Source organism: Ambystoma mexicanum, chromosome 12, assembly GCF_040938575.1.
Source record: "Ambystoma mexicanum isolate Mex_15411 chromosome 12, UKY_AmexF1_1, whole genome shotgun sequence".
NCBI classification, from domain to species: domain Eukaryota; kingdom Metazoa; phylum Chordata; class Amphibia; order Caudata; family Ambystomatidae; genus Ambystoma; species Ambystoma mexicanum.
This window is the reverse complement of record NC_090936.1, coordinates 622,450,246-622,471,926: the sequence shown is the minus strand read 5'-3', so window position 1 is coordinate 622,471,926 and position 21,681 is coordinate 622,450,246. Positions and strand designations below refer to the sequence as shown.

General features: G+C 42.0%; 1 protein-coding gene across 4 annotated transcripts in view; it reads right to left on the bottom strand.

The window, feature by feature from the left end:
* The window catches only part of EEA1 (early endosome antigen 1), a 1,786,886-nt gene that overhangs the window by 1,409,143 nt on the left and 356,062 nt on the right, over positions 1 to 21,681 (bottom strand). For all 4 annotated transcript variants that reach the window (XM_069629072.1, XM_069629073.1, XM_069629075.1 and 1 more), the window contains one exon: positions 18,609 to 18,722. In XM_069629072.1, the coding sequence (XP_069485173.1) occupies positions 18,609 to 18,722 (114 nt within the window). The remainder of the gene's footprint in view (positions 1 to 18,608; positions 18,723 to 21,681) is intronic.

The window sequence follows — 21,681 nt, the reverse complement described above, 5'->3', positions numbered from 1 at the left end:
ATACATCTATATATATCAATACATTGCGGCATGGCTTCCGGCAAAACCGCATCCGTGTCCGTGTCCTCGGAATGAGGACTTACCGGACCATTCCGAGTTCGGATTCCTCACTCGAGGACACGGACACGGTTCATCCCCATTCCCATTTCAGTCCCCATAGGGCTGAATGGGAGAGGGAGTAAACAACGGGCCATAACGAGATGGCCCGTTGTTTGCTCCCTCTTCCCCTCGCGGGACCCGGTATGCACGCCTGGTTTTCCCAGGCGTGCTTAACGTGTCCCGCGAGGGGACCTCGTAATGTGGCGGAACGGGTTGAACGGCGCCGCAGCCTTTTACGGCGCCGTTTAACCCGTTCCGCCAGGGTCGTAATGAGGCCCAGTGTCTTTATATTGTTCGAACACTTCAATTCATAGGTGAATGTGTAGTGACAGTTGCACCTCTTGCATTCAGGTGTAATATGTGTTTTCCCCCCTCCAAATATACTTGGAAATGGTGAATGTGGTGCAATATTAAACATATCCACACAGTTCATGTGCATCCGCTTGTGATGCAGATGCTGTGATAGTGTTCTTTTGTTGGCTCTTGTGATTATGAATAAGCTGCAAAACTCCTTTGAAATGGTGCCTTTACATTCGGGCAGATGCATTCTGCAATTGGATCCGTACAGCAGCCCCAACCCCTGGTAGTTCAATGAAAACCCTCCTACATGTTCCCTCCTGCCCAACCCCTAACCCCTCACACGACCCTCTATACTCAGTGTAATCTTGTACTTTATTTGCTCTGCAGATTCACTTGCACAACGAATACTAGAGCTGAAATCCGAGGTGCACACCACACTGCCTAAATAAAAGCAAATGATGCATATGTTCACTCCCAGTGTTGGTCCGCCCTCTACAATGTAGAGTAGAAAGGTAGTTCTCCCCCTGCTCTGTTAGCCCATCATCTGAGATCTCGACAACCAGCACCACCTTCCTCTGAACATGTAAGCCCCTCTAAACGGTTGTATACTAATTGACCTCTTTTCACAATTGACCTCGGGAGAATTGACCTCGTGAGAAATTACTTAATTTATAAGGTCAATTAGGACATATATGCGGGGGGGGGGGGCCCACCGAAACCCCTCATCCAATCCAAAAAACCCTGCAACCCTCCACCCTATCCCCTTGTATTATTTGCAATCCAAAACCAACCCAATACATATATAAAATAACTAAAATAATATAAAGGTCAACAATTGTGCAGAAGGTCAATTTGGGTAATACCCATCTAAACATGCACAGACAAGGAGGGCTTGAAAAACGTCAACCATTGTTCGGGTTGCCAACAACACTTGACGTTAGTATTAGGAGAACTGTGTGCTGCTCAGCACCATCATCATAAAACTATATTGCGTGTCCGCGCCCTGGGATGAAAATTACAAACCTACTTCCCACGACAAAGGGGTTGCGCTATGCTTTGGAACCTAAGAATTACAAAACCCCAACCTACATAATGAAATCAAATTCCAAATAAGGCATATACTAAAGCCAACTTGATTTGAAAGTAAGGTGAAATTTGTTTCTAGATTTGCACATTGTTCCTTTTTACTGCATAACTACAGGTAATTGAGGTCATGGTTGTTGGTTTGGAAAGTGAATCAAACACTTCCCGAGTGGATAGATTTCAAGTTAAATAACAGCCTCTCACATGGAGTCAGTCTGCACCTTGTGATTTTAAATCACCAGTAGAGCTGACTTCATATTAAATACCACTATTTCATTCGGCTTCCACCATTATAACAAATAACAGTACACAATATTTATAAATGTGCTGCAGTTAAAAACAAATTAAGCTACACAACTTCATAAAATGTTATACCCAACTGACCAACACTAACCTATTTAAGGTTTTGGGGTGGGGGAGGCGAGTCTACTTTTTTTTTATTCCGACATTCTCGATTACTGTCTTTGCCACGTCGCTCACAACAAAGCTTTTTGTGAGCATTCTACGTGGTCATGTAATGCTCTGTGCACAATAAAAACCTTGTTAGATTCTCCAAGTCTAATATGTGTAATGCGTTGGTCGTTTAAAAAAAAATATTTGATCATTTGAAGTCCACGTACCAGAGTCACCGAAGTTATTTTTTAACGAAAATGATGGTAATACATGTTTGCACGAGTGAAAGGGAAATTGTCACAGGACATTTTTTATAAATCATAACACATGTATCAGCGCTGCAAAGAGTGTTCAGAGATCATTGCTCACATGTAATGCAGTTTACGTGTGGCATTGGACAGACATCCAGCGCAGGTTTTACAATTTCCAGCCTTAGGTCTACCAGGTTTGTTCACCAAAACTACAATACAGGTTCCGAGAAGAACTGGGAAGCAGGCGGGGTGGAATGAGAACCAAAAGTGGCCCCCATATTACGCATTTTCAGGCTCAGCAACACCAACCCTATCAGGAAATTTGGAAATAAAATAGGTTACCACATAAAAGAGGCCCAGGGTGCAGAGGCCTACCAGAAAATCCCCAAAGTTCCCTATAGGCCAGTCCAACCCCACTCGGACGTCTATTTGGAAACCACAAATTGATATTCATAAATGTGTCTGATCAGAGACGATGCGTTTCTGGTCAGGCAGCCAGCCAGTGGGTCAGGCTGTGTGGAGAAACGTAAGGACTTGACACCACTGACAACGGGTCATTACTTGAAAGAGGTGGGTTGTTCCACCAGTATACCTCACCAATAGACTCTCTCCACACACGTCCACAAGGCCGCTAAGAGCATCTCAAGCTCACACCATGTCCATCCCGAGATTTAAGCTCCAAAAATCTGGAGGCTCCAGCTTCCCTGTTCTGGCGGCCAATCTCTGGAACAAGCTTCCATCCTCCCTTAAATCCGAACTGTCCTACCAACTATTTAAGAGCAACACTAAACGTTGGCTTCAGGAACTTGATCTTGCTGGACAGTACTCATAAGTTTAGATATCCCTCTCGGGGTTCACTAGAGGACTCTCCTTTCCACACCCCCTTCTAATCCCCTCCTTATAACACAATCCTATTGTGCTCCCTTGGCTTTGCCACTTGCTGGTACTGGAATTATTGTACTTGCCTTATTCAATACTATGTATTGCCTGCCTTTATGCTGTAACCTATGTAAATTATTGTATACTGTGTGTATACCCTGTGTAACTTTATACTCTGTATGACATGCGCCCAGATGCCTCAGGGCCAGGAGCGCTTTACAAATAAAATAAATACAAATCTATATGAGACAAAAAGAAAACCCAAAAAGAGCAGCATAACAGTGTCCCATGGGCGCTTCTGAGTGACTAGTTTGTAAAGGTTAGGAGCCTTCTGGAAAATACTCTTGTTAGTTTTGGGCCACTAAGCCAACACTGGTATTAGAGTAAATGGAGGAATGCCATATGAGGGGCACACAGTCTGTAGCTGTTTGGTAGGTTATGTGTCCACCCGTTGACTACCCATGGTAATTCCTATGGCCATTCCTGCCCCTTCCAATACACCTCCTCATGGGAACTCTGAGCTAGCTTTATCAAGCCTAACTATCAAACTATGCCCTCGAACTGCCCACCAGTGTTTTTTCAAAGCAGTCTTCTGCAAAGCCAACAGGTGTGGCTTGTGTCCAAGGATTAAGCTTTTGCCAGACACTGCTTTTTGATGCCCAGGTACTCGCCCCAATTTGCACCTGCTACCATCAATGGCCAGTTCATACCACTAAGGATGTGCCCGGCAAGTGCCTTTCCCATGCCTACAAGGATACGTTTGGACCAGAAGTGCACGTAGCACCACAGCAAGAAACTACTGTTATCACTGTCTGATCAGAAAAAGTAAACGTATCTTTTAATGTGCATGAATAACTAGGTGCAAACAATGATTACAAAAACATTTCCATTTTCCAGTTAAAACATTTTTATTTGCTTATAAAATACTCCCATTGGGAACTGGACTTACATTTTATCTCCCTAAAAAGTATTTTTACTCCCAACTTTAAAAAACGGAGTAAAATATTCCCACTTCAAAATCTTACCTCGAGCACTGTGAATGTCTATCCGAAATTGCTCTTGATCACAGACTTGTTGCATGTACAGCAATCTGTGAGATCAGGGTGATTACCAGGCAACCCTTTGTTGATACATTGCCTAGAACATGCACATCATACACAGGAGAGCAGCATTTCTGTGCTCCTTCCAGCCACTGACCAGAGGAATATCACCCATTTCTCCACACTCATCACCGGGCACAAACCTTTCAGGCATACATTCAGTTGCTGCCACACGTGGAAATTTAGGACAGCCACATTTGGTGCCACATTTGGTGGCAGGCATCCTGCAGTTTCCACTACTTCAAACCTGCTTTTATTGACGGCATTAGCAGATCATTTTCCCTCTTGCATAATAATCTTGGCTTGAGTTATAACTCCCACAGGTACGTCTCAGCCATCCCACTTTGCCAAGTCCTGATATTACAGACCACAGAAGGAGACATCTTTTTTTCCTAAATCAGTGGCCATGCTGTAGATGCCGCAAGAGAAGCTTGTTGAAACTGTCCTCTTATGTACAATGGATCTTTGGGAGATATTTCGTTTTTTTTCAATCCAAGCAGAGTGTATAGTTTATTGAATCCATTATGGCGACACATTGGACTGTTGGCCTGAGTTTATCAAAGATCACCTCAATTAAATCTTTATCTTCTTGTTCTAGTTTTAATGCCAACATTTGGATGGGGTCTTCTCAACCAGTGCTATGTGTAAGCACTGGCACGCCGTTGTCGAACGTGACATGGATTCTCCTTGAAGCAAGTCCATCAGGTAGTCGCCTGGACCATCTTCACCCCATGTTAGCGTTTTCCCAACTATCCTCGCCTAGGATGTGGGGAAACATCTCTGGTAACTCATCTGGATGAATTAAATCTGCTCATATTACTTTTAAAGGGGGGGTTGCCCAAAACCTTATTTGACTCCACCCATTTTCTTCTTTCCCTTTCCGGTCTCTATTGCATTACTATCTATTCTCTCCATTGACCATAGCCTGCGTAAAGGCCTGGACTCCTCATAGTGGAAATGTGTTTATTCCGTCTCCTTGTTACAAATAGAGCTCGAGAGTGACTCCCTAGGCTTTGTGCCAGTGTACTTCATAGTTTTAAAAATGGGCATAATGGAGGCATCGTCTGCTGTTGTCAATGTCGAGAAGGTTTGTTTTCAGAATATGAGCAGTTGATTCTGTAACGGGACTGAAGCGCCATGTGCAGCTCCATGTTTGGAAGCCTGGTTTTGAAGTAGATCTTCATGTGCTGTGCATTTCCCTCCAATCGTTGCTACAGCGCTTTGTTTGTTGACGCCCAACCGTTTTGCTCTGCGTCTTTTGGTACAGTGTTCAGTCCATGTTCTTCGGTGAGAGCCTACTTAGCATTGTTTGGTCGCCATATGAGTCTTGTGTGCTTTGCTGCCATGTATACTTTTAAGGAGGCAGTCTTCCCTTTGTCGTGGACCTTTGATTGATCCACTTGATTTTCAGGGTGCCCTTTGGAGATGTGGAGCGGCTGGGCAGGAGCCTTGTGAGTTAACTTTAATTTTTGAGTCCAGGTTGGCTTGGTCTCCTAAGTGTCTAAAGTCTACCTTCCCCTGGTGACCACTTCAATAATATCTTTGATGCCAGTCTCAATTATGCCTGCTTTTGCAGTCTCCATCGCATAGTCTGCTTAATGCGGCTTGTGGATTTTAAGGGTTTTGCGCTACTTTTTTTTTTTTTTAAAGCCTTAAAAGTCTGCCCGGGGTGTTGAGCCACGGCTATCTAATATTGCACATAGGGCAAAACTTGAAAGGAGCTTTCTCCTTTAGTATCATTTGTGCCCAGGCATCGGGACCAGAAACGAAAAAAAAGCATGAAAGTTATTCTTCTGACCATAACACTATTTCAGGGCCTGCCGTGAAGGTCTATTCCCGCTGCTGGATCATCTTGTCTGCTGGCGTTGCACTTCTTTTTACATCTCCACTCCTGCGACCAAACCAAAGGAGGAAAATAAACAACTTGAGGCTTTCAGCCTGGTGGAGAATTCTGGGTACCAATATGCTTGGCTTTACCAAACGGGTTACCAACCCCACTCACAACAAACACTGAATATTGGACTGATCGCAGACCACAATTGCCAGAACACCACTAGCGCCAACACACCCTGTCTCTGGTCAGACCACCATAGTATCATCACACAGTCAAACAAGCCTACAGCGCATCTCAACCCACTTCCTCCTGCTGTCTGAAGGAGCTCTCAGAAGCTCACCAGAGACAATTGCATACTCCTGATAAACACTCCCTACCTTCAGGCTCCCTTCATTGCGAACCCCAACTCACTACTCAATACCTACAACACCACCCTAGCAAAGGCAGTGAACACCCTAGCCCCCCTAAAACCACACACAGCGAAGATGGTTAGACACGCCAACGCATGGTTCACCTACTAGAGCTACACAGCCTGAAAACCTGGCAAAAAAATCCCATCATCACTGCTAAACAGGACTTCACCAATGCCTCGAAACTGTATAAAACAGCCATTATCGAAGCTAAGTCCAACTCCTTCAACACTAGAATCAGTAACGCCAAGTCAGATGCAAAAGAAATGTTCACCATCTACATAGTGCTTGAATCCCCTGTGGCTCTACCCACAACTAATCATTAAAGACAAGGTTTGGTGCTCAAGCATCCAAGAGGCAGACCTAGGCAAAATTGACACCTTTAACAGGAAGATCTGCGCTCAACAAGTGACATTCAATATTGTACTCATGACCTCTAGCAACAACTGCACACCCCCTTCCCATACCTCCTCCACCCCCCCAGTTCTCCTTCAGGGATCACTCTGAAACAGTGTCACCAAACTACCAGCCTGAAACCCTCTAAATCTAAAAGGGGACATTTGCCCTGCACCCCTCGTCAAAGACTGTGCCGATATACTTAACACCATCATCACAGCCATCATAAATACCTCCTTCGCTCAAAGCACTGTTCCAGCCAGCCTTAAAGAAGCCTGGGTACTACCTCTCTCCTGAAAAAAACATCCCTTGACCCATCACCAGAGTCCCCTTCCTCCTAAATATTCTGGACCAAGCTGCCTACTTACAAGTTCAGCAGTTCCTGGAGGACAATCACATCCGAGGGTTGTGTCAACGTCAATAAGGATTCTGCCCACGGCACAGAATCCGCCCCGCTTGATCTAAAAAATCAATTAGATGACATCAGTGATGAAGGCAAGTTGGCTCTACTCCCCCCTCCTTGAAGTATCTGCAGCGTTCTACCTGGTGAATCCCCAGATCCTCTGCCACCAACTCACGTTCACTTTGAACCCTCAGCCACTGCCCGGATTGCATCGTTCCTCAATGGACGGAGTGACGAGAGTAATGAGAGTATTCTCAGAGACTGCCAACGCCTCTCCTTCTCCAATTACCTGCGGTGTGCCACAAGGATCCTGCATTGCCCCTACGCTGTACAAACTCTTCACTAGCCCCTCTTCCACATTCTCGATTCGCTTGGCATAGCTTACACTAACTATGCCAACGACATACAAATCTTGATACTCCCCCCCCCCTCTCAGGCAACTACACAGAAGATTCTAACACCCTTAACACAATCTACTCCACAATTCAGATCTGGATGGCAGCCAATCACCCCTGTCTTAACAGTGATAAGACAGAAATCCTAATTGTTGGCCAGCCATGCACCCTGAAGTCCCTCAACACTCTGCCTTAACAATCGACAACTGCTAGATACCTGTCTCCATGCCCGTAAAGGCCCTAGGGGTCTATCTAGACGCTTTAGTTACCATGGCCAGGCAAGTTAGTGCAATTGCCTCATCGGCAGCCTATGCTACCGATGTACTTGATGCAGCCAGACCATTCCTCTCTAAAAGCTACTAACTAACCATTGCACCCGCATTCATCGGCTCCAAGGAGGATTACTGCAACGTCCTATTGTATGGCACCTCCTCCAGAAACATACTCAAACTGTAAGTAATCCAGAATAACGTCCCTATAGCAACCCTGAATAGCCCGAAAAGATAGCACATTTCAAGAGCCAGAAGAGATCCACAATGGCTCCCCATCTAGGAGCAAATCATTTAAGACACTATACATCACCCACAAGTGCTTTTCCAACACAGCACCACCTTACCTGTCCAAAAGAATTGCCAAAGTCCATTCTTCCAGACCCACTAGAACCCCATACACAGATAGACTAACTGTTCCCAAAGTGAAAAGATGCAAAGCCGGCGGTTCCAGCTTCTGATACCTTGCGGGCAAGCTCTAGAGCACCCTCCCCTCCTCCCGGAGGGCAGAAAAATCCTACTGCATATTCCGCAAAGCATTAAAAACTCAGCTCTTCACATAATAACGTACAAGTAACTGTTCCCCTGCACACCTGCCTTCTCTGGAAGATAATAGCCACCAGACAAATTGCCAGTTCTTCTAGTTATGTTGAATTCAGTGTGTTGGCAATTGGCAGTTTGTATACCTATGTAGGACTGTTTTTGTGATAACCACCGCTTGGACCCGGTTTGCTTTCTGTGATAATCGCTTTTTGGTCACCTCTATCATATTGTACCTGCATGCAACATTGCCTGTAACATACTGGACTAGTACTTTGCACCCCCCAAAAGCGCTTCAATGCCTACGGGTCGTATGTGCGATTTACAAATGAAATAAATAATGTAGGATACACAGAGCATGACAAACGACCCTTCTTGATGCCCATATTTTACTTCGCAGTAAACAACTTGCATACTCATCAGCCACAAGATGGCAGACTAAGCATAGCATGTGAATCGAAACCGATTCACAAACCCCAGAAACAAAAAAAATAATAAGATTTATGTATATATAAAAAAACACCATTAACGTCATGGTGGGTTTAAAAACACAAGTGTGGAAAATAAATGTGAATATAACGGCATTTCAGCTAAAAAGCGAATCATGCCACAAGACCACCAAACTGGCACACCCGATAGTTGACTTACGGTTCAGAGACAGACACTGAGTAATTCATTGTGGGTATGCAAATTAGCTAAAAAGCATGCATTTTTGCCTCAGAAAATTCTCTTATGGGGGAGTAGTATTTTATACATAGCTTTATCAACCATGCATAGGACTGCATGCATCATTGAGAGCTGATAAAAATGTGTTTAATGGCACTGCCCGTTAAAACAAAGTAGAGAGGTTGGGGGAAAGCGTGGAGGAGGATAGTAAGGGGGAACACATAATAATGTTTAGACCACTGTAGTTTTTTTTATATGTTTTTTTTCTTTTTTTTGGAAACTTTATTTACAAACTATAAAATCACATACATTACAATACACTCCATAAGACATTTAAAGTACTTGAAACCATCAAAACACATTTTTTTAAAAAACACTTAATTACATTGAAGCATATAACCACACATAGCCCCCAGCCTAATTCACCACATCCCCAGTCACCTCCCCCCAGCCCCTATTTACATAAGTACAACACCAAGTCTAGTATAGCTGAAGAAATTTACCCCAAATTTTCTCAAATAAAACCAATTTCCCTTCCCTTCTTTAAAGTGTGCTCTCCATAGCCGCCAAGTCATGCATTTCAATCAACCACGTCTCAATATTCAGAGTCAACACCGACTTCTAGTTCCGCAAAACAATTTTCTTACCGATCATTGCCCCTCGGAACAACCACTTCTTCTGATTCTGAGTAAGATCCTCCAGAGACTCATCACCCCCCAATATCACCATTTTGAAATCCAAAGCAGGTAAACCCTCAATCACCACATCGCACACCCAACCAACCTCACCCCAGAACAATCTCACCAAGCTACAGTCCCAATGTCGCAATCATGACCCAAATTCAATGTCTCCAATGGGTTTGAAATCTGACACATCTATAGAAAATGTCCTATATATGTAAAGTCAAAATGGCAGCGTGAGGGTTAAAGGCAACCATCTCCATAGCTCATAGTAAATCCTGAAACCAAAAAAGTAATGGGTTGAAGGTTTTGAATTAATCTGAACCACTAGTATGTGGTGTGGAAGGTTGCCCAGAGGAATGCCAGTGGTCCAGATTCATTCAAAACCTTCCACCCATCACTTCAGTGGTTACAGTTTGTCTCACTATGTGAGAGAGGGTATGCCCAGACGCGAGTCCCTTGCTTGCTGCGCCAGAGGGAACCAAGCTGCACCTCACGGAGGAGCCCAACAAGGCCGAACATGTCTGGGGTTGCTTGTGTTTCCGTGCAGAGGGTACCCGGCCTAGCAGTTCGAGCTGGGCTGCTACCATTGGTGGCAGTACCTGACTGATCTATGCCTGGACCCCTTTTACAATGGCGCAGACGGGCTAAAGAAACTGTGGTGTGGAAGGTTGCCCAGAGCAATACCAGTGGTGCAGATTCCTTCAAAACCTTCCACATGTGACCAATACAGGTTTTATCTCTGAACTTGGAAAATAAAGAGCACTCACAAAAAAATTAAAAATGTCCCATCAGATTAACGGATACTAATAAAGACTTGAAATTGGGCATATATAAAGCTAAATACTGAAAGGTGAAAGGAAGACCGTTCTCTGAAAGTTCATTCCCTCAAAAATGAGCACACCTTTTCATCCACATTTTAAGGTTACAGATCATTCACAGTGGGGCCGAATGATCTAGCTACCGTCTACCCTTCTCAGCTTCAGTTCTAAATTAACCTGTCTAATGGTAGGAATGATCTACTCAAATCCAAAGAAACCAAAACGCGATTGGGATCCATTATGATGTTCAATACGCATTGCAACCGGTTGGGCCAAGTTTTTATTTTTTTATGATTGGCATGTGCCACAAAACCTGGGTTTTGAGGGATCTGCTGACCTATCGCGCATATGGCGAGCATGTTATATATTTCACAATCTTGCAAAATATGTTCAAGACCATGTGCTAAACTTCTGATTAAGCCTCAAGAGTTTATTTTCATTCCGTGAGGCTTTCAAAACCCACTTGTTTTTAGTCTAACCCCCTTAGCTTCTCTCTCACCCTTGGCGCCTCAATACGTTCTGGTCTTTGTGTACTCTATACATATCCCATACAATACAATACAATTATTATGGGAGACACAGTCACAGAGTTTACAACACTCATCTAAAATAAACTCTGGGCAAGTGCTAATAGCCAAGAGCTTGACAGGGCTCGGTTAGCTAGGTAGCATAATACCGTGAACAAAATTGGTCACCAAGATAGGGCAGTCTCCTGAAAGTTAAAGCTAGATTCTTTGCATATTTTAGATTCAGATTCGGATGCAAAGTGGCAGTGTCTTTGAGAAATCTTACAAGTGGCCCGTTGGTCACTGTAATTGGATGCTGTAAGCCCAACCTTTTCTTGGGCAGGTTTAGAATGACATACAAAAGACAAAAAACCTCCCTTTTTTCTTTAAATAGCCATCTATCCATCCTTCCTTCTGGAGTGCTCCCTTAAACTAAATCGATAGATCTGTTCTGATACCATATGGCCTAAAACTGATGTTTCAGGTTGTTGGATTCTAAATGAATCTTCTACAGAGTAACAATTCCACATGGATCACAGACATTCCTCAGTACAAAGACAACCAATTGTGGAGTTAGGGTGAACATGCCTTCAGGAGCGAGCTGACAATAGTGGGTTTTCTGTACATCGTAGTGTAAAGCCCATTGCAGGTACGCAAACCTCACTGATCCATGGATACAAACTCGAGATAGATCAACAAAATCCTAGGAGCTATTGAGAAGCCATAAATACTTCCTCAAACCAGCCCCTAGTGAAGGGGCAAGGGGGAATTTAGCCTCATAACCGCCCCCCGCAACCCACCCTAAAATGCTGGAAAGATTAGCATTGTAAACGAAGATGTTGTAATGGAGAATAAAATAGGCGCTTTTAGAACGCTATTGATTTTGACATGCAGCTAATATGCTGAATGCTGGTGCTTGAAGTATCAATCTCGGGGTCTGTATGCCATCCTTAGAAGCAATGGAAGTTCACAAAGAAGTGACATTTAAGCTCACTAGAATTTCACTTTCTGCAGGAGATAGTAGTATGCACATACACCCATTCCTTCCACTTTAGAACTTCTTGTTCACTATGAAAAAACAAGAAAGATCACAAGCTTCATGAATAAAAATTATGTACATACTGCTCCTCCTTCCCACCCAGCAATTTCCTGGAAACAATTACGCGGGACCTCATTACAAGTTGGTGCTATTTCGGGGGTAAATCTGCCAAAATACCACAAAACGCATTTACTGTTCCTGCGGATTTACAGCAGTGTAAGGCAGTGGAAGTTCCAGGTTTTTTATTTAGTACAGAGGACTCCAAGAGGATTTCAGTCTAATTACTGCAAGCAGTAAATCCACGGGAGGTAGTTCTGCAGATTTTTGGCAGATTTCGCTCCAGCTTTTTGCTGGAGGAAACTCCTCCACCTCACTGCTAAACTTGTAGTGCAGCGATGCAGCAATAATGGAATTACAGCTGTTACACCGCCGTTTTATACCACACCGCCATACTTGTAATGAAGCCCATTATCTTGCAAAACCACCAACATGTAGGCAAAAATGTTCATCTATAAAATAATTCAGAAATTAATTCTGTATAATGTATTGTTACACGGTATGGCCCATCTTAAACCTTTTACAGAGAAGTAAAACACACCCTCAATGAAAGCATGAGCAGGGAACTGAAAAACAAATAGATAGCATTGTCTGGCATGTCACTATTCCAATATGGTGCCTGGGAAAATAGTGGAGATGCTATGCGCCAATGAAAGGCATACTACATCGTAACGCACGGGACCTGGGGACTAGGGACCCTTTTTATATTCTTTAACTAAACTGACAGTGGAATCCATTGGCAAAAGTTAAGTTCCAAGAGCAATAAAAAACGGAATGGAGTATGAATGCGTAAAAATGTCACCAGTCTTACAGGCAGCATCCATAACAAAAAAGTAATGGAGCTAAAAATAAATTGCATTAATACATTAGGCAGTATGAAAACAAAAACTCTTTATACATTTGACAACTCAATCCATGACTTGCATAGCAAAACTGTGTTCTCCAAAATGGCTGACAAGATTACAGAGCGTTCATCCAAACTCTTTCTACATAACAGAAGAACGGATTGAAAAATTGATCCATCTGACTCAGAGAAAATCCCCTCTACTTAGACCTAAACACGGGTTAACCTGACTCTAAAGATCTGGTGTGTTAATTAACATATATATATATATATATATATATATATTCAGTAAAAAATATTTGTTAAAAGGACGTTATGGTTCCAAGTAAAACCGAAAAAACCCAGAAATTCGCCAGTTCTGGTAAGGTAAGCAACCATAACTCACGCCACCACCGTGCACTGCTAAGACTAACACCCAGGACATCAAAGATGACATCACGTGCATTTACTTTTCATGAAAAGTCTGTACAAGGGATTCTTATTATAATGTTGATAAAAACACTGTTTAAAAAAGTGTCAAGGATCATTGGAATAGATACCTTGAGCTATGTAGTACATTAGGCAATGCATTGATATAAATAGCATTCTATTATGAAGTTTTTACAGTATACTAAGCTACTTATGTATAAATACAAGCATTGTGTGCAGCATACATGATGGAGGGGCAATATTTATAATCTTCCCATGTTGAATAGTGAAATGATAAATGCTTTCTTATTAGAGTTTTGTGTACTATGCAACATGTAATAACTAGCTAATAAAACACACTTACTACATAATTTCATTATTACATACTAAACACAAAGACAACACACACAAATATGAGTATATATAGAGAAAGTGAAGTAAGCAAAAAAACAGCAGTAGAAGCAGAAAGTGTTCACAACCTAACTGATTATCTTTATGCACAGAAAGGATTGCTCTACTTCAAACCTGCTACTTCCCTATTTACAACTATCACATGATGTGACTGCACCCTAAAGAAAGTAATGCGAATACAAATATGAGCACATCCAGAGAAAGTACAGTAATAAAAAAACAGCAGAACAATAAAAAAGTGTTGATAACCTTACGGATTGTCTTCATACACAGAAAGCTTTGCTATCTTTTAAGTGTGTATTTTTCCTATATATATATATGTTTCATATGCTGTGTGTGGCCCCTAAGTCAATTATTGTAAGAACATATTTGAAGTATAAGTCTACAAATATAGTACTTTTTTATGTCTTTGTTCCTGACTATTACTGTCTAAGATATAAAACTAAAGCAAAAAAGAGTGAGCCAGACATGTGATGTCATCAGTGATGTCATCAATGACATTTGTGATGTCATCTTTGATGTCCTGGGTGTTAGTCTTAGCAGTGCACAGTGGTGGCGGGAGTTATGGTTGCTTACCTTACCATAACTGGCGATTTTTAAAGGGTTTTTCGGTTTTACTTGGAACCATAACGTCCCTTTAACAACATTTTTTAACTGAATTTCATAGGTTTTTACTAGCACAACTTAACCATGAAGTATTAGCAAAACTGCTATTTATCTTAAAATGGCATCAGCTAAAGCCATCCCTCCTCCCCAAGAGACACCACCACTGCTGTAATCAAGGAGCAAGAGAAACACTGCCCCTTACCTTAGAAATGACACACGCGCAACATTTTCCCCTGTGCACATGGCCCTCCATATTAGTGTTTGGTGCCTCTGCCCTCATTTCCCTCCCCACCTTTCGTTTTTCGCTCTCCTGCCTAAAAAAAAAAAAATACATCCAAAAACAACAAAAGAAATGTTCCTTTAGGAAAAACCTTTCACAGTTAAAAAATAGAACTAAAAAAAAAACGTATAGACTCCATGTACTTTATATTTCTCAGTAAAGTTCATAGACTCAATAAGATTTTCCAAAATTTCCATTTGCATTTTGTGTTATACTAATGGCAATATTGGGGCGTTCATCCTCCGTTCCAGGGACTGGAACGATGGATACCGGCCCAGCAGCCCAAGTTATCAGCCCAAGCGAAGCGAGGGTGGATAACGAGGTCTCTGGAACATTATCCCCCCCATTCCAGCCCCTGAAATGGGGGATGAAGACCATTAGCAGCCTAAGTTCCCAAAGCGGGAACCCGTGGTACCAAAGAGGATTTTTCGTCCTACACCGGTTTAGGAAGGAAAATCCTTTTCCAAGATGGCCACCATGGAAAGGGAAGGAGGGGGTTCCATACAGGACCCCTCTTCGCTTTCCATGGCAGCCTACAGAAGGCAAAAAGAACACCCCATGACCATTTTACCAAGACCACATTTTTCTTCCCTTTCAAATCTATCCTAATTTCGAATAACTCTACCATAAAGCCAGTCCCTGGTGGACATGGCCATTTTAAACCTATGTTTTGTCCCTTCTGATCATGGCCAGTAGCCAGATTGTCCAGATCATGACCTTATTCCATGACTCGGACATTCTGGCCACTGCCCATGGCCACAGGCTACCCCTCAGTCACTAAAGCTGTACCGCTATTTTTTTAAACTACATTATGACACTTGTCAAATAAGAAAACACTGCCACATTTGCAAAACCATGCTTGTAGATCCTTACCAATGCGCCTTACGCAAGTTTGCTGGAAATCCACCCACGTTTTATTTTTTCATAACTGTCAAATGAATGCACACACAATCGTCATATAAGCTCTGCACAAAATCCCACCAAACTCTGTAAATTCATTCGAAATCAGGTCAGAAATATCCCATCCCATCCCATCGTCATCACCCCTCACCTCCCCAGACATTATTTCATAAGTTTGACAAGTGCAATGCTCAGTAAATATTATTGTGCCGAGGGTTCGGCCATGTATTTTTATACATATGTTGATCTATCGCAAACATTTCCAATTCACCTTACCTCACTTTTCCTCTTTTATAAACATACTAAATCTGGCAACAGGGCGTGTCCATCTTGTGCTATTCTTATCCATTGCTGCATCTGCCTAAGGTAAACTGCCCTGCACTAAATCATATGCCCCGCCCCTGAGCCTCACATCACCAGACCTAGCGATATTCTCCACCTTTCTCGGTGACGTTTATCAGCGTAGCCAAACACGCCCATTAAACCGTACTTTAAAAGAAAACAACAACACTATACAGTTTGTAAAGTACTTTTATTTCACAATAAACGCTCCGAGAACATCCGACTATTGCCATATTCAATCAAATTGCAAATTTGTTTCTTCGCTCGCGATCCAAAATGTTTATCGTGAGGCACGCGTTGTTCTTTTTGCGTACACAGGTGTTTGTTTTCCGTAAAAGAAGCGCTTGTGTCGCACAGTGAATTCCAGGGCTTCTGCATCAACTTGGGGCTAGACCACCGTAAAGGATCTTATGTTACTCCAAATCGCTAGTACAGCTTAAGGGCATATGGGCCCTGGGCGATCGTCCCAAAAAAGAGTCACTGTGATCCAGGTGTTGACAACTATGTTCAGCTGCCGATTAAAAAAGCCGTCAGTTAGCATCTGGAATCTATGACAATTGCAGAAAGGCAGAATGTATCTGTTTCGAAAACATAAAAGAAAATCTGTCTCACTACCCGAAATTTATTACAATTTACCTATTGACTTATTAATTCGGCATAGAGTTTAAACTAACGATTAGCACAGACATCAAACAATCTCAACATAGAGAAAACAATGTGGAAAGTAATACACAATTCGATATGGTCATACATTACATTTTAATGAAATATTAGCGTTGAACCTGGGTCAACCGAGTGGTGCCCATCATACACCTCGATGCTAGTCTCCCCATAACCACGTTAAAAAGACAACTACACACAAAGATTGTACTTGCGTTTCATTGCAATAAGCCACCCAGAACAGACGAATAGAATGTAACCCAAAAATAATCTTCAGATAATAATTTAATGCTCGTTCTGGTATACAATCGTCGAAAATCAAACTTACATTATATTCACCATTTCCATTCTCTTGGCGTAACTCAGAACGTAATGCACACTGTGTTTGCACCAACGATTCTTCATAAACTGAATTTACATGTTCCTTACACACTTTTGGAATGCATAACCTTATCATATTTTCATTATTACAAACCTCCTTTCATTGACTTCTTTTCGGAATGGTCCCTTTCTCTCAAGATCAAAAAACAATTGAACCTTCTACTGTGTGTCCGATGCGTGGGCTTCCTTAGCTCGCAACCAAAAATTCCAAGCTGGTGACCTTCACTCAGAATCAAAATACATTCTTACTTTGCAACAGCTTGCCTGACCACATCCATGAGAACTGTTATTCTCATCTACGTCCATCAGGCACTGCAGGTGGCTGCCTGAGATACCAGGCTCTAAGGGGCGCCAGTCTGACTCCAGTATTATTTTAATTACATTTTAACACAGACAGATTAGTCCTTTATTTGCTGCTCTCTGGGTGTACCACCAGCACATCAATTTATAAACATCAAGCGTTTTAATTAAGAGTGTAAAATAACACAAAATTGCTTCTATTTAATATTGATAAATATTGGGCAACCAATATAAACAATATAGAGTAACGGGCATTCGGAATTTAGTATTACTCTGTAATACCACAAGGTAAGGTTGGGGTTGCAGACTGCAGAAGCAACAATCTATATTTACAAGTCCACAATTCCATGATTATACACCTCCATCCCTTGAATGCCAAAATGCAATCTCTTTCACCTGTACTTTAGGCATATATTGTGGAACACCTCCAAATGTACCGTGTGACTTTCGCGACAAAAAAACACTGCTTTTTTGCTTCTTACAGCAATGTCCCACCCCATTCTCATCAACCCTCACCTCCCCAGAGATTATTTGATAAGTTTAACAAGTGCAATGTTGTGTTTTTTAATAAGTTTTTGCCGTGATGTCCGCGGACACCAAACAAGGATCCAAGATGGCGGGTGCATCGGAACAATCTGACGCACTTCACGCTCTTCACTATCCAGTCAGTGAACGCGTCACATGTCCACGGTCACGACGCAAGCCGATTAGCCAATCGGTGTCCTGTCCGCGGAGCGAACAGGGAAGTAAGTCTGGGGTGCGGACATAGATATCACACATTTTTTTAGACCTACTTTTTGATCGTTTTAAAAAAAACTACTGGCCGGATTTTCACCAACTTTACAAAAGCATGCTTTCGGGACAAAGCTGCTGCTCCTGCCGCAAATTCGGTGAAAATCCGTCCAGCAGTTTGGGCTCTAGGCGTAAGCAAAGTTTTTTTCCCATTCAGTCTATGGGGAAAAAAAAGACATTTTGGGACCCCCCCCCCTATAACTTCGCTGCCCCTGGACCACACCTCACCAGACTTTACAGAAAAATTCAGAGTGGGCCATATACTTTTTCTGCAAAGTTTGGTGAGGATTCGTCCAGGAGGAGCGAAGTTATAAGTCGCCCAAAAAGTGCTCTTCCTATGGGATTAGCAACTTAACCATAACTAGTGGGTAGATAATAAAGCAGCATTGAAATGGGTGCATGATCCCAATGTCTCCCCTTAGGAAAAAAGTTAAATCATTGAGCTGTCAACCTCATAGGAAAAAGCAGAACAGTTTGGTGGAGTACATGAAATCATGAAGAGCTACTCATCAGATTTAAATGCGAATGTAAATAACCACTGTATGCATTATGAATTTACTCACCAACAATTTCAGTTGCCAGCTGAGCTGCCTTCTGCTCAAACAAATCTTTCATCTGCTTGATATTAAAATTTTCAGTGATCGATTCTTCCAATTGCAATTGTAAAGACTGAAATTCTGAAAGAAAATGAAATCTGGTAAGCCAAATCGACAACTCAATTATAACATTTTGTTTTGGTGCATAATGTGGATACCAATATATTCATTACAAACAATAAGTTGTAGTTACTTTTTACATTTGTTTTATTTAATTTGTTTGGTTTTAGAATAAACCTTTCACATTTGTCATCCAATGTCCAAATTTAAATACAATTTTCCTATGTAATCATTTCTAAAAAAAAAAAAAAAGTACCACTTAAATAATATATCTTACATTCATTAAAATACATAGAACAAAACAAAAAACAGAAATAATAAAAAGAAAACCCTAATCCTATAGTTACTCTGCATCATTTATTACTAAAACATCCTGTATAAAATTAATCGTGACTTTAGATACAGAAATCTGGTTTACACTCATAATTCCAGATCTCATTAGGTTCCTTACTTTGAAATGTCACCAAGAATCTGGACAAATGCAAACTATGTTTTTGTTTTCACTCAGAGCAAATCACTAATAGGTGTTCCAGAGTTTCACAGAAGGACAGTTAAGTTAAAAAGCAACTGTACTTGGTCTGCCATGTGCTAAAGATCAATGTCGCATTAAAACTGGAAAAAAGCGCAAACCTTCCGTTTGAAAAAATGTCAGAGTATGAACATATGATTATTACAATTCATGCATAAACCTGGTCAAGCAAAGCATTTAAGCACACGGATCAAGAAAGTGTAGGAGAAGGATCCTAGAAATCAAAGCAATTTCTGACACCACCACGAAGGCCAAGGGTTTGCCTGTCTCATGAGGCAGATACTGTTATGTACGTAAAGTTTATTTAGGCACAATAAAATGTATACAAGTTAATTTCTCATAAATACAATTAGCCTTCAACAACATGAATTAACAAAGTGTGGATTCATGGTTATGCTGCAAAGAATCATATTGGACCCTTGTACAATGGACTCCGTTAGAATTTTGCCAAAGGTTACTAGGATTACAGAGCATGCATCGGTCCTCCAAGAATAAAAGGTCACAAATGTACGTCCAAAGGGGAATATTAGCCCATTTATTTTGGACCTTTATATATACATTCCACACAGCAATCAAAGGCTTAACGAGCTCTTAGAAGCAGAAGCCATTATTTCCAAAACCAAATAGTCACATTTTGAAAGAAAGGCAATAGTCGTGAGTGGTAATGAATGAGTTGGCAATCTGCCGGTGCAGAAGCTCTAACATGGCAGCTCACTGCTCACTGACTGAATTGTGGATCTGAAAACCTGAACCCAGAAATGGGAAGATGCCCACTGAAGGGATGTTTGTATTAGAAAATCGAGTTGGCATCTAGGGATGTGATGTGGAAATCAAGTTCATGTGATACTGTTGAAGAAGAATATAATCATATGTGTTAAGAGACCATACTATGTTTCACCTGTAGTGTGATTCCGATGATTCGTAGGTGCGAGAGGGAATTGTTGCCCCCCCCTCTAGAGTGTGGACATGTTTGTTTATGTTGTTTAAAAATAATAAAAAGTTTTATAAAAAAAATAATAATAAGTCTTCACCTTTGCTTATATCCCCAGGTTGGGAAACTCAACCAGGTCTGGAGGATTTCAACAGGGTTAAGCGGCAAAGGAGTATGGCAAAAAAAGGAATCTGTTTTATGCTCATTGGACTTTTCTTCAAGTAACTTGATGGGAATGCTCCAGGACTTCCATGTTTCACACTCAAGAGAAAGGCAGTTTTTGAAGTGACCAGTTAGACCGGGCCACAGTCCATCTCACTAAACTGCTCTCCTAGTCTCTCTGGTTACTACTCTTCCACTGCTCTGCACTAAAGCCACTGGGAATCTGCTGAGACTGCCACCATTTCAGAGCACTCCATACAATCAACATACTGCAGTCCCTAATCTGCAGACACTCCTTCATGATCCGACACCCATGCCCGACATACGGTGCCTTTTGGTAGACCCTATATTTCCATGATCTACAAGGCTTTCCTAACTAACAAAACTAGCTAAGGTGCTCGTCAGTGAATGTCTTTTACGGAAACAGCCCACCGTCCGACTCCAATCTAACTGACCCTACCGCTATTCTTAATTACTAAAAGTCAGGAGATTATCTCCTTTCTCCTGAGGTTGTTTGACTGATCTCTCAGGCACCTTTTAATAAATGACCTTCAGATTATCGGTAGAGATCATTTTGATCAGTTCGTACAGTTCTGTCATTATGGTCATGGACCTTTGTTTCTTTTCTTGTATCCTTCTATAAGGGTTGATCCTCTTCTCCTCGCCTGGTACACTTAACCAGCAGATATCTTTTCCTTCTATGTCTTAGCTTCTTGAAAGGTTCATAGTCTTTGATTTCCTGCTTCTCTTGGTCGGGAAGTTTCTTTCCAAAGTTCAACTTGCTCTCAGGTTACTCTTTTATAGCCTGTTCTTTTCTTTCACTTATTCTTTCTTGGTATGAATTATCATGAAGTGGGTCGTTCTCAAGTATTAATCTTTCACTTCTCTTTGAACTGACTGTACAACACTCCTCTCTAGACTAGGACTAGGAGTATTCCAACAATTATGTTACTTGGGCAGGTTCTTAGGGAGTTCCTCCTAGGCACGCAAGTCTGTGTCCCCATAGGAGGAGTCTCTCCCAGTGAGGTCGCTCTTGCCTCTAGCCCTAGGTGGGTATTGCGGAGCAGGTTCACCTCCCTAGGAAAGGCCATCGCTTTTGGATCCCGACCCTGGGGGTGGATATGCGAGTGAGGATCACTTGGGAGGGGGACACTTGGAGTGGGGAGAGAACATCCTTAGGTGAGACATGGTATCCCCCCCATTTCCTTTCACAACAAACCCTCCATCCCTCTAGCCTTTATAGGCTTTTGTTAACCCTTTCCAGGTGTTTCCCCCAAAACCTTCCCCAAAACACACCAGTATGCTACTGGGACAAAGAAGAGAATAACTAGAACAACACATCCTCACTTTAATAAAGC